General features: G+C 47.3%; 1 protein-coding gene across 1 annotated transcript; it reads right to left on the bottom strand.

The window, feature by feature from the left end:
* Positions 1-330: 330 nt before the first annotated feature.
* On the bottom strand, positions 331-2,909 carry LOC146341210 (lutropin subunit beta-like). The gene is made up of 3 exons (XM_084805016.1): positions 2,871-2,909; positions 1,346-1,534; positions 331-601 (listed from the first exon to the last, which is right to left on the bottom strand). Exons 1-3 carry the CDS (start codon positions 2,883-2,885, stop codon positions 371-373), a joined length of 435 nt encoding a protein of 144 aa, XP_084661142.1. The 5' UTR covers positions 2,886-2,909; the 3' UTR covers positions 331-370.
* Between the last annotated feature and the right edge of the window lie 10,968 nt (positions 2,910-13,877).

Here is a 13,877-nt window from a genome sequence, read left to right on the forward strand (position 1 = left end):
CTGTGCATCTTCAGTACATTCAAGCCAGTTTTCACACTGCATAGCTGGGATTATGTTGTTCATTTTCTGAAACCCGAGTTTTCACAGCACAGAAATATTGAACTATGGAATTAGGGAAGGGTGTTTAGAACCAGGAATCCTTTTAGGAGTTAACATTGGTTCTAGTGGTGAGCAGAATCGGAATATCTGGGCTCTTTAAGAAAGGTAGAGTGTGCCCTGTTAAATGGGAGAAAAGGGGATAGATCAGGCAAAATGGGCTGGAAACCAGGATTCCTGAGTTCCTTGCGTCTATTGACTGAAACACCCCCCAGAGATGGATGCACCATTGTTGGCCTTGGATGGCATTTATTATTAGTTGCCCCCCTTTTTATTAGGCAAAGACGTGTTGGTTGCTACAGGAGTTGGGCCCAGTGCTCTGGACAGTGCAGTCGCTGGAGTCCATCTTACAGAGGTCACAGTGGCAAGTGAGTGCCACGGGGTACGTGAAGGACGGGTCAACGCCTGCTGGACATCCCTGCAGAAGCACGGTCTCGTAGCGGACCTCCTTGTAGGTGCAGACTCTCTGGTTGAAGGATGAGAGGATAGTCTTCCACAACATCTCCTGAAAAGGACGGGGAGTTAGAAAGGGGGTGCTACACATGACTGGCTTCCCCTTGCTAATGTAGGGAGAGGGCAGCAGCTAAAAGAGAGAGAAGCCCCACATTGCCACACTTCAGGCTGATATTGGCACACCTCTGCCAGCTTTTACGGGCCTATTCCAGTGCGTATATTTGAATTCCATTGTGCTGTCCATCTCTCATCATAGTCCAGACATGCACATGCTAACCGTGGGATCCCAAAGGCCACCGTGGGATCCCAAAGGCCACCGTGTTGCTGGCATATCACCACTGGCAATTTTTCAGGGACCAGGTGTGCTCTTTCTTTATAACCTGTAGGCTGTCTGGGTCTTTACTAGCAGATGATGGAGAGCAGGGCTGTTGACGTCACCCAAGGAGCAGTGGTCTCTTGGGCCCCGTCACCGGTACTGTTTTTTGGAGGGCACAGTGAGGTTCTTTTGTGCTAAAGCCCCAAACCAGATGTTTAGGGTGCTTCTGTATCTGTGCACCTTTTAGTTTCTCAAAATGGTTCTCCAGAGTGTAAGGAGCGGGTGCTCAGGAGAGGTGCAGACAGCTGCTAGGTGAGCTCTCTGACCCTTCTCACTGCCCACTGCATGACGCTTGATTCTAAGGTAGCATTCTCAGTTCCACTGCATCATCCTGAGTCTTAAGTAGGTGCATGGGTTTTATAAAAGGATTTCTTCCCCACTTCCCACCGCCCACCTTCTCTCACTTCCTCACGCACACACCCTGGTCTCACAGTAGCCACTGCAGATGGAGGTGGTGATGGTCATGCAGACAGGGCAGTCGTCTTTCTCTGCCGCAATGGTGGTATTGACAGGGTGGCAGGCCAGGCTGCTGCTGCCTGGGCCACTTCTGCGGCTGGCACAGTGAGTAGCAGCCAAGAATAAGAATGCCGCCAGCAAGGGATTCTTTCCCTGGACATAGAGAGAGGGAGAGATGAGAAACAGGTATTGAGAGCTCTGGAGAGCAAGACTAGCTCAGGATCTGCATCAGATGTGGATGTAGCTGTTGCCAGATGTTGGTGATTTGGGGGGTGGGTCAGTGCCTGAATGCTGAGGCATCACAACCAAAGCAGTAAGATCCTAGGTGGGCACCTCCTCACTTGCACTGTGTTTGGGTGTCCATTTGGCTGCAGTCGGTCAGATCTCTTGCAAGAATACTTCAATGCAGCTATTTGGTCTGAGTGCTCCTCCCCTGCTCTTGATAAAATTCAATCTGTTGTCTTTGATTCAGCAGCCACTGAGCATGGCAAACCAATCGGTTCATTTTCTCTCCAGGGCTGCAGCTGTGGTGAGGATGCTGTAGGGCTGCCTTCCACAACCTGGCCCACTCCAGATGTGTTAGACTAAACTCCATTCATCCCCATCGACTTTGCTGGCTGGAAGTGATGGGGGTTGTAGTCTGACACATTTAAAGGAGTCCAGGTTGGAGAAGGCTGCCGTGGCAGCCTGGTCTCCTGGGAAATATTCCAGCCTCCCTCCTTTTAGCTTTAAAAAAAGAGCTCTAGCTCTTGTTAAGGGAGAGGAAAGCAACAGCGAGTTAGCTCACAAGTAGTACAGCATCTCAGAGATGCCATGCATGCATAAGAGCACGAAAATGATCAAAATGATAAACTTTTCCTAAATCCCCTTGTGGGTGTATAAACATTCAAGCTTCTGAATCAGAGCTCTTTATATTTTACTAGCAGGGCCTGGAAGCTCCTTCCTCCCTAAAATGACTCGCAGCCTATGCATGCTTATTCAACAGTGCCCCATTAGGTTTAATGGGACTTACTTCCAAAGAAATGTGCATACGATTGCTGCTTCCCTTCTGCCTGAAACACTTAGATTCACAGAATGTTAGATTTGGAAGGAACCTTGGGGATCATCTAGTCTATGCCCCTGCTCAGTGAAAGAATCTTTTGACTACAGTATCCCTGAAGTATATAAAGAGCCTGGATCCTTGTCCAGGCTCTGCTTAAATACCTCCAGTGAAGGAAAGCTCACAATCCCTCCCATGTTCCACTGCCAAATAGCTCTTGCTGTTGGGAAGTTTCTCCTAATAATTTAGCTGAAATCTGCTTCCTTGCAATTTCCACTCAGTCATTCCAGTCCTGCCCTCTTAACCCATCTTAACATGCAAAAGAACAAAACAATATCCATTGTCTTATAATCACAGTAGCTCCAAGCATTGCTTTCAGTAGTGAGCACACGAGACCCATGGGTGCATCCTGTGTTCTGCTCACACACTTGCTTTTTAATGTGCACGTACCTCTATCAACTTCATAGTGACTCCTGAGCTGGCCTGGATTGGAGTATTTCTCCCCTATCTTGCATCTTCTTTTATATGACCTTCCCCCTCCCATCATCCAAGTGACAGGAGACTCAAGGACGAGCAAAGAGGGGTGTTGTACCTGGTTGCCAACCAGGCTGCAGCGTTCCAAGGATGCTAAAAGGCACATGCACTGTTCTCCCTGGAAGCCTTGCTTTCCACTGCTAGGTTAGAATCCCTTTTGCGTCAGCAGTGTTGAATCTTGATTGGCCATGGTGATGTCACATTTGGATTTTACCCTTCCCCCCGAGGGCCAAATTGGCCCGGAGCTTCTGCACCCCTACTGCAAAGAACTCAGCATGGCCTACGTGTGTCATGTGTGTCTCCCCGCGTTTTATCATCCCAACAGCCCTGTGAGGTAGATTTGGCTGAGCCAGAGGGACTGGCCCAAGGTCATCTTGGTGAGCTTCATGGTCAAACAGGGAACTTAACCCAGAGCAACATGCAACGTTGTGCTGGCCCTTCCATGCAAAAGTCCCAAGGCCTTGGGGAAGGGGAGGGCAACACCTTTAGGACAAGGGTGCCCTTGAGTGCAGCCCCTGTGCACCCCTGCCGCCCCCGCACTGCTGAAATTTGGCAGTGCAGCAGCAAAAGATCAGCAGTTTGCTGCCGAAATTCAGCCACAAACTGCTACAGAGACTAAATGTGCCAAACGTGGGTTATTTTCAAGCTATATGTGGCCCCTTTAAGTCTCCATAGCGGTTTGCCACTGATTTTTTGCCATGGGGTGGTGTGGTGACAGCAGTGTGGCCCATGAGGGAGTCTGGGGGCTAGAAATTGGCCCCCAAACTGCCCAAAATTGCCCACCCCTGCTATAGGGGTTTGCAGTGGGATTTGGGTCTGGTCATTTCTAGGGACCAAGGCTTCTAGGTTCTTTGGGAAGGGAAGAAGGCTTAAGAGCTGGGATCTGGAGATCAAAGAGGGTCAGAATATGGTTCTCAGAACGTCTGGGTTCTCTGAGAGAGGATTAGGTGCTGCTAGGTCTTACGAGGTTTTATTTATCAGGTGGTTTGAGCAGAAGAAATGCTGGAATCCAAAATCCTAACTTTGTGGAACAGAGGTGAAGGTAAGAGGTGGGTCACAGAAACTTAGCCTTGAAATGCCTTCCTTCTCATCCATGATACTGGGTAAGGGACAGGCCCAGATGTGGTTACTCACACTGGCAAGGGAAAGGCACTCTGCACATGCTCATGCAGATTTTCAGCTCGATTTAAGAACTCAGCTGGCTTAAATCACATTTTACACCTGAGCCATGGATCAAATTATTCCTGGGAGGCTGAGGGCCAAAAGTTTCTGAGTTTCCAGATGGGCAACCTGGCAGCAGCTGCAAATGAAACCCACTAGAGATTTCCGTAGGCCATGGATTTCCATCTCTCATCCAAGGTCGCTGGCTCTGGGCTCTGTGTTGCTAGGTGAGAAATCCCCTACTGCTTTTGTCGCATCCTGCCCAGGATTTTGAGCGTGCTGTCCGTGACGCCAGTGCTGTAGCAAATTAAAGGGCATCCGTGTGGCTTGCCATGAAAAGCAGGCAAGTGTTGGGTTGGCTGGCACCAGGCTTCATAGGGGAAAGGTGCACTGTTGAGTTGCCATTCTCCTGACTGCTCCAGTTAGGTCTTTTCCTAACTTACCCCCTTCCCTATGTCATCTTTGCCCTTGCCAGGGCTTCAGCTGGGTTCTAAGAGCAAACCCTACCACATTTTACAGTGGAAAATGGGGAGGTGTGTGTGTAAGATCTCAATTCTCCAACAAGGATCATTTTTCAAGCCTCAGCTCCCTCTGCTATTGCATGTTGGAATTTCCTGGAACATAGGAAGCTGCTTTACATGGAGTCGGACTGTTGATGCAGACCACTTTCTACACTAACCAGTAGCAGATCTCCAGGTCCTCAGATGAGTTTTTTCCCAGCCCTACCTGGACATGCAGGGATTGAACCCAGGACCCCTTATATGCAAAGTGTGTTGCTCTACTACTGCACTGTGGTCTCTGCCCTGATGCCCGGTTTGATGCTGTATCCATTTATTCTGCAATAGCTCCGCCCTCCACCGATTTAAGAGCCAAGAGGGGTTTTCTTCTTTGGGTTAAAGATATACTAGAAAAAGGCAAGTGTCCTACAACATGAAATACACTTCAGCAGTTGCTGGGTGTAAAATGGTAGGCGGCATATTGAACAGTGCCTTAGTGTTCATGCGCATAGATTTAACATTTGTGTGTGTCCATGTGCGTGCTAGAGAGATGATGCATCCACCCACCCCAACACAACTTTTAGGAAAGGAGCCAAATCTGAAGCACGGGTGGGGAAAGGCCAGCCAGCCAGCCTCTCCTCCTACACTCTGCCCACTCTCCCAGCTCCACAGCCCATTTTTTCTGCTACTCTGCTATTTCCTGCTGAGCAACAGGGGTGGGGGGAGTTTGCCGGGAAGTTAAAAGTTTCAGCGTCCCCTTCCCACAATCTCCTCCCTGCCCCCACCTGTTGCTGAGCTGACATCTGAGAAGCAGGGGAGGAGGGGCATGGCTGCAGAGTCCTGTGCTGCAAAAGGAAAGCCCTCATCTCAGCACTCTGCTCAGAAATTCAGTGACCTGCCCATGGGGCAGAGATGTATGCATGTGTGTGAATGCTGGCCTGGAGTGTGTGGATGTGTGGGGTGGGGGTGTCAATGGGGAGGGGGAATATGTGGGATGTGGCTTTGGCTCTGATCATCCGACATGAGGTCTTCAGAAGGTTACCAATGAGGAAATCTGGCCCTTAGGCTGGAAAAAGTTCCCCACCCATGCCCTAAATCAGGGGTGCAAAAGTTGCAGGTGGCTCCCCAAGCCTTGCCTGGCAGCTCCCACACGCCCAGCATCTGTGGAAAAAAAGGGAAAACCACTCTAGGAACAGGCTCTGTGGTTCCTGCTGTAGCAGTACTTGGAAATTCCTGCCAGCTTCCTAGGAAGCTCTGGGGAAGTTCTAGAAATGAAGCTTCTATGGCAGGAACCATAGAGCCCATTCATAGAGCATTTTTTTTCTTTTTTGCCAGTTGGGTGGGGGTGGCTGGAGAGAGGCCTTCAACGCCTTGATGCTGTTTGCTGCTGGGATATGTGAAGGGGGGGGTGCGCACGCAGACACACACGTGCGGCCCTGCCACCCCAGCAAGCACCTGATGTGGTGCTTGGGGCCAAAAAGGTTGAGCACCCCTGCCCTACAGAATGACCATGCTAGCAAATCACACTAGCAAATTTTAACAAGGTATCCCAGTAGCAACGTATGGCTGTGAGAGCTGGACTATAAGGAAGGCTGAGCGCCGACGAACTGATGCTTTCGAACTGTAGTGCTGGAGAAGACTCTTACGAGTCCCCTGGACTGCAAGGAGGTCAAATCAGTCCATCCTAAAGGAAATCAACCCTGAGTGCTCATTGGAAGGACAGATACTGAAGCTGAAGCTCAAATATTTTGGCCATCTAATGCAAAGAGAAAACTCCCTGGAAAAGACCCTGCTGCTGGGAAAGACTGAAGGCAAAAGGAGAAGGGGACAGCAGAGGATGAGATGGCTAGATAGCATCACCGATGCAATGAATATGGACTTGAGCACGCTCCGGGAGAGAGCGGAGGACAGGAAGGCCTGGCATGCTATGGTCCATGGGGTCACGAAGAGTCGGACACGACTTAACGACTGAACAACAACAAATCCCACAAACGGGAAAAATAGGGACAGTGAGTTACCATGGATAGATGCCAGAAAATAAGGACTAGCTCTTGATAATTAAAAATAGCTGCAGCATGCACAAGAGCTAGCTGTTAGCTTTGCACATCTCTCTGAAGGCAATGGTCTTGGCAGCCCCAGCTTCTTTTTAAAGTCTGCATATTGTTCTTCGTTAGTCCGCCAGGACAGCAGCATTTCCAGCAATTAATTGGCATCTTTTCCTTCCACCACAATGTGGGGTTGTCTAGGCTGGTGATTCAAAAGCTGCTCCCGGAGCCTGCTACTACAAGCCAGGTGGAGCTCTGTGTGTGCACACGCACCTATTTTACATTATTAAGAAAATTTATAATCTGCCTTTTTTATTTCTTAACAAACTCACAAGCTCTCAATACAGAATTTTAAAACATTTGGTCAATGCATTTTAAAAGTTTAACAAAATATACACCAGGGGTAGGCAGCCTGGTGCTCTCCAGATGTCTTGGACTACAACTCCCATAATCACTGTCCATTGGCCATGCTGGCTGGGGCTTATGGGTGTTATAGTCCAAAACATTTGGAGGGCACCAGATTGCAGCCCCAAACAGCATTTGCCATTTTTGCAGCCAGATCACACTGTTAGCTCATATTCAGCTTGAGATCTACAACAATTCCAAGATCCTTCTCACTTGTAGTATTGTTGAGCCATCTTGTAACTGTGCATTTAGTTTTTTCTTTTAAATTTCATTAAGTTGCTTTCTGCCCAGTGCTCCAGCCTATCAGGGTCACTTTGAATTTTGTTTCTGTCTTCCAGGATATTAGCTATCCTGCCCAATTTTGTGTCATCTGCAAATCTAATAAGGAGTCCCTGCACCTCCTCCTCCAAGTCATTAATAAAAATGTTGAAGAGCACTGGGCCCAGGACTGAGCCCTGCGGTACCCCACTCGTTACCTCTCCCCAGTTTGAGAAGGTCCCATTGATAAGCACTCTCTGAGTCCGATTCTGTAGCCAACTGTGGATCCACCTGATCGTTGTTTCATCTAACCCACTTTGAGCTAGTTTGATCGTCAGGATATCTTGGGGCACTTTGTTGAAAGCTTTGCTGAAGTCGAGGTATATTATGCCCACAGCATTCCCAAAGTCCACAAGGGAAGTTACCTGATAAAAAAATGGGATCAGATTAGTCTGGCAGGATTTGTTCTTGACAAATCCATGTTGGCTTCAAGTAATCATTGCATTGTTTTCAAGGTGCTTACAGACTGATTGCTTTATCATCTGCTCCAGAATTTTCCCAGGGATGGATGTCAGACTGACTGGTCTGTAGTTCCCAGGTTCCTCCTTTTTGCCCTTTTTGAAGATAGGAAAAACATCCTCCAGTCATCTGGCACTTCACCCATCCTCCATGATTTTTCAAAGATAATAGGCAGTGGTTCTGAGAGTTCTTCTGCCAGTTCCTTTATTACTCTAGGGTGCAGTTCATCTGGCCCTGGAGATTTGAACTTGTACAAAGTAATTAGGTGTTCCTTGACCATATGCCTATCAATCTCAAGCTGCAATCCTACCCCTTCAGCCTGTACTTCTCCTTTGCCAGTGGGGTCATAGACCCTCTTTTGGGAGAAAACTGAGCGGAAGTAGAAATTGAGCAATTCTGCCATTTCTTTGTCATCTGTTATCATTTTGCCATCTTTATTTAATAGCTGAACCACCATTTCTTTCCTCTCTCTTTTACTATGCACATATCTGAAGAAAGCCTTTTTGTTGCTTTTAGCATCCCTCGCTAACCTCAGCTCGTTCTCAGCTTTAGCCTTCCTGATGCCATCCTTGCAATTCTGTGCTACCTGCCTGTACTCTTCCTTTGTAGCTTGGCCTTCCTTCCACTTCCTATATGTGTCCTTTTTCATTTTCAGGTCATGTCTAAGCTTTTTGTGAAGCCACATTGGCTTCTTCTGTTGTCTTCCACTTTGTTTTCCTGTTGGAATTGTTTGTAATTGTGCCTTTAGAATTTCTTTTCTTTTCTTTTTTTAACTCCCACCCATCTTGGACTCTTTTTCTCATTAGAGTCACTTGCCATGGGACCTTACTGATCATTGTTCTGAGTTTATTAAAATTGGCTTTCCTAAAATCCAGGATATGCATTTGGCTACATTCAGCTTTGGCTTCCTTTAGAACCAAGAACACAAGTATAACATGGTCACTTTCCCCCAGAGTTCCAGTAACTGCTACTTTATCCACTAAGTCATCTCTGTTGGTTAGGATCAAGTCAAGGATAGCCGATCCTCTAGTTCCTTCCCCCACTTTCTGTAGGAGGAAGTTATCCACAACACAAGTCAGGAATTTCTTGGAAGGGCCATGTTTTGCAGAATTTGTCTCCCAACAAATATCGGGGAAATGGAAGTCCCCCATTACTACTACATCATGATTCCTTCAAACATTGGCACTTTGCTTTTCAAAAGCTTCATCTTTGTCTTCTCCTTGACTGGGTGGCCGGTAGTGGACTCCAACCACCAGGCTCCTTTTATTCTTTGCTCCATTTATTTTAACCCAGATGCTCTCGATGGGGCTATCAAACTCATCCTCCTGTATTTCTGTGCAGAGATACATATTTTTAACATATAGTGCAACTCCACCTCCCTTTCTGTTCCTTCTGTTCTTTTTGAACAAGTTACATCCTTCAGGTGCTGTATTCCAGTCATGGGAGTCTTCCCACCAAGTTTCAGTTACACCTATCAAGTCATAATTTCCCTCCTGTATTAAGAGTTCAGGTTCATTCTGTTTGTTTCCCATACTCTGGGCATTAGTATATAGACATCGAAGACCATGTGCTTTATAGTCTGGCTTTCTTCCTGCATGTTTCTGGAGACTATTATTGGGCGCTATTAGAGCTGTTCTCTCCAGTATGGTGCATAAGCCATCCTCCATTGTTACCCCCAACTTTATGTCTCCCTCCCCCCATAGAATTCAGTTTAACGCCCTTCTGATGAAGTTCTTCATGCTGTGGCCAAACACATTCTTCCCAGCCTTTGTGAGGTGCAACCCATCCCTTGCCAACCATCTTCCAGGAAGTATAGCCCATGGTCCCAGAATCCAAATCTCTCGTGTCGGCATCACCTTTGTAGCCAGTCATTCACCTGGAGTATTTTTCTTTCCCTTTCTAACCCGCTTCTAACTACTGGAAGGATGGATGAGAAAACTATCTGGGCCCCAAAGTTATTGAGTTTCCTTCCCAAAGCTTCAAAGTCTGATGTAATTTCTTTGTAGCTCTGCTGGTGGTATAATTTCTTCCCACATGGATGAGAAGAAAGGGATACCTGTCAGTGGGCTTTATGAGTGCAGGCAATCCTTCAGTCATGTCTCTAATCTGTCCTCCTGGGAGACAGCATACCTGGCGAGTCCATGGGTCTTCGCGACATACTTGAGTTTCAATCCCACTCAGCAAGGAGTCTCCCACAACTACTACTCTTCTCTTCTTGTTGTTGTAGGCCTTGGTTTCATCGCCTCTGCTTGACCTTCAGCCTCTTGCTCGCTCTCATGCAGGTTCCCCTGTAATTCTTCCTCTGCAGGCTGACCTCCAGTCTCATCCTCAAGTACTGAAAACAGTTCCGTAGTTCCACTGCTTTCAACTGGTGCAGAATGGCTTCTAGTCACCCTTTTCCGAGGGTGGCTCCTAACTGTCACCCTTTTCCAAGGAATATCCTCTACTTAATTTTCCTCGCCTCAGCATTTTCCTCTTCTGCCTCAACTTGCTGTTGCTCTTCTAGTTTCTGTTCGTCACTTTGCTGCTCTAGTTCCACCGTTCTGTCCAAGAACTCTTTGTGTTCTCTTATTCCCTTGAAGGTTGACACTCGCTGTTGCAGTCCTCTTACTTTTTCTTCCAACAGTGTGATCAACTTGCACGTGTTGCATGTGTAGGCCATGTTGATCTCAGGCAAGAAAACAAACATTGCACAGACATTGCACAGACACAGACAAACATTGCAGGTCACCACCACTGGAGAGTCTTTTCCTTCTATAGTCTCTATTCCCTTTAGGTTTCTAGCTATCTATACTGGAATAGCCTGTGCTTTGTCCTCTGTTCACTGGAGGTTAACAACAGAGTCCCACTGGTATGGAAGTGTGTGTTACAAGAAAAAGAAATTTAAAAAAATGTTAGGGACCTCCCCTGCAGACTCCTTTTTGCTCTCCGTTTCCCACTCTGATCACTTGCTCTCTGGGAGCTTGCTTGCCTAGCCCCTAGACCAGCTGGAGCAGCTTCTCTGCTCTGTTCTGCCCAGCTAGGAGACAAGAAAAAAACGTAATTGCCAGTCCTTTGAATTTGGCTCAGAAACAGATGGAAGCCAGGGAAGCTATTGTAACAAGGAAGTCCCATGCTCCTGATACTTCGCTCTGGTCAACGCCCTAGCTCAGGGGCATTGAACCTTTTTCAGCCTAGGGGCCAAATACAGTTTCAGAGAAGCTCTCAGGGCTGCATTCTAGCAGTGGGTGGGGCCAAAGGCAAAATGGGGTGGGGCCAAAATATCAAAAATACCAGCTCATTGTAGCATAAAGCTCTTACTGCTTGTAATTAAGCCTTAGGAGAGGCATGTCAGCCCTTTAGAATGGGAAAGACTGCACAAAAGCCAAGAAACCATTGGAACCCCAGATGGATTTGGCCCACAGGCCTGAGTACAACACCCCTGTTCTAGCTGGTGCATTTTGGACCAGCTGAAGTTTCCAAACACTCTTGAAAGGCAGCCCCACATAGAATGCACAGCAGTAGTCCAGTTTCAGTGTAAGTAAGGAATGTGTTGCTTTAACTATTAAGAATGTGTTGTCTTTGCATCTGGCTCCCTCAGCTTTGCTTCCCTGCCTAATTCTCTTATAGAAGTTAAACATTACTGAGATGGTGGTGGTGCTACAGAAAAGACCCCAGCTTAGGTCCGGTTGCAAGCCACCCCTTGAAGACCAGCATTGTCGTACCACTTCTGCTGCCTATGATGATTCACCCTTTCATATACTGGAACTATCTGGGTTTGGGGCTCCAGTGTACAGGTCTGGCAGCAATGGCATTTTTGTGGAGCTGCCAATGCCCCAGCATCCTCTAGGGCCCAATGTTGAGGCCTGCTCTGGGCCCCTTGGGCTGGCACACTGAGCACTGTAGCAGCTGGGTTTAGTTAGCCTTTTAATTTCCCACAATGCCCCTGGCATAGCATTGCTCTGAGGCGTTGTGGGAAATTTAAAGGGGTGGCCAGTCCCAGCCCTCCAGAGCTGCTTGGACCAGCTCCCAGTGCATCTAAGTAACCAGGGCCCAGAAGACCCTTGGCTCAGGCCCACCTCAAATCAGAAGCTGGCCTTGGCAGTTGAGTAGGGCTTTTAGTCCTTTTAGCTGTTAGGGCTTTTAGTCCTTCGGTTTTAGCATGTGTTTAGATCTTTGCACAGCTGCTGGCTTTTACTTTTCTTTTATTCTGTTTTATACTTAAGGTTTTTACATGTTGTTTTATTGTGTTACTGTATTTTATGGGTTTAAGTTTTGATTTGTGAACTGCCCAGAGAGCTCTGGCTATTGGGTGGTACAGAGTGGCAGGCAGGCAGGCAGGGTTGGCGAAGGGTTGAGAACAGTGGTTTTCTAATGAAGAGATTTTAAAAAAGACATTGCCAATGCCAGGTGGGAGGGGATCATGGATGAAAAACATACAAGAGCAGTTTCTGAAATAGCTCAGGGTCGCTCATTTGTAATAGGCATTGCAGAGGGTAGTTTATCATCCATAAAGGTTACCGTGTAGCCTTGGGCAAGGCAGTCTCTCTCTCTCTCTCTCTCTCGCTCTTTCTTTATTGAATTTCTTAATCGCCCATCTGGCCGGTCACCCAGCCACTCTGGGCGTTGTACAGCAATACAATTTCAAAACAATAAAATTCAACTTTAAAGCATCATATTTCTAAAAGTACCCTAACCCACCCCAAATGCCTGCCTGAACAACCACGTTTTTAATGCATGGCAGAAGCTCATTAAAGAGCTTTCTTTCCTTCATCCTAACCTACCTCACAGGTAGGATAAAATGGAATACTCCTATATATGCTACCCTGATCTCTTTGGAGGGAAGGATGGGGTACAAATATGAGAAATAAATGGGTGATGACTAAGATTACTGTGAATGGGGGCCCACAACCTCTTGTGGACTTGGTCACATTGAAAGGTAGCCCTAGGCAGGGCTGGCCAAGACAATTTGCTGCCTGAGATGGAGCAGCAAATGGCACCCGTCCACCACTCAAGGCAAGGTTCATAGTACCCAAGGCCAGTCAAATTACTTTGGGACCTGAGGCATAAAATACCACAAGCACCCCCCCCCCCCGCAGTAAAAGTGGAATCAAAACAGTCAATCAAATAAATAACTAAGGGCGCAATCCTATGCATGTTTAGACTGAAAAGTCCTACAGTTCCCAGCATCCCTCCAGCCAGCCATTCTAGCTAGGGAATGCTGGGAGTTGTAGGACTTTTTTCTGTCTGAATATGCATAGGATTGTGCATTTGCTTTACTTACTTTGATGCCATTTCAGGACACCAAAAATCAGATGCCTCACTCGGCTTAATTGTGAGGCCCAGCCCCAAGTCCCCAGTATCAGACTAAAAATTAAGTAAGAAGCTTATTTTTATTTTGTTTTGCTGGGCAACCTGATGTTTCTGTCTCGTTGTATGCAGCTGCCACCCCTGCCTTCAATAGAAGACATGTACACATTTACCCCTTTTGGTTTTATTATAATGCACTTGAAGTGTTGAAGCTACGATGAAGGGCTGTGGCTCAAGTGGTAGAGCACCTGCTTTACAATGCCAATGGTCCCAGGTTCGATCCTTGGCATCTCCAGGTAGGGCTGGAAAGATTCCTGCCTGATACCCTGGAGAGCCGCTGCCAGCGTCAAGAATACTGGGCTAGATGGGCCGAGGGTCTGACCCAGTATAAGGCAGCTTCCTATGTTCCTTAACTGTTGGTTGGGACATAGCAGTGAACTAGCTGACTTTGTTCAAACACATTTTTTAAAATGGCTCCAAAGCTTGTAATTTTTTTTCTTTGGAAAGCTCTTTTCAAAGCACACGCTGTTGCTCACAGGCAATGAAGTAGCTCATGCCTGGAAGGGGTTACAGTTATTGGATGTCTGTGAATAGATCCCATGGGCCACACACTGCTACCCGGTGCCGTTGCGCTCAAAAACACACGGAAACAACAAGAGCGAAGAGAATGCAGTGGCTAGAATGTTTATTTACTTATTCTACCTTTCCTCCCAGGGGTTCAAGGCAGGATATGTAGTTCTGCCCTGCGC

Source organism: Heloderma suspectum, chromosome 6 (assembly GCF_057233095.1).
Source record: "Heloderma suspectum isolate Gila_16-S chromosome 6, 16-S_ref, whole genome shotgun sequence".
In the NCBI taxonomy this organism is placed as follows: Eukaryota; Metazoa; Chordata; class Lepidosauria; order Squamata; family Helodermatidae; genus Heloderma; species Heloderma suspectum.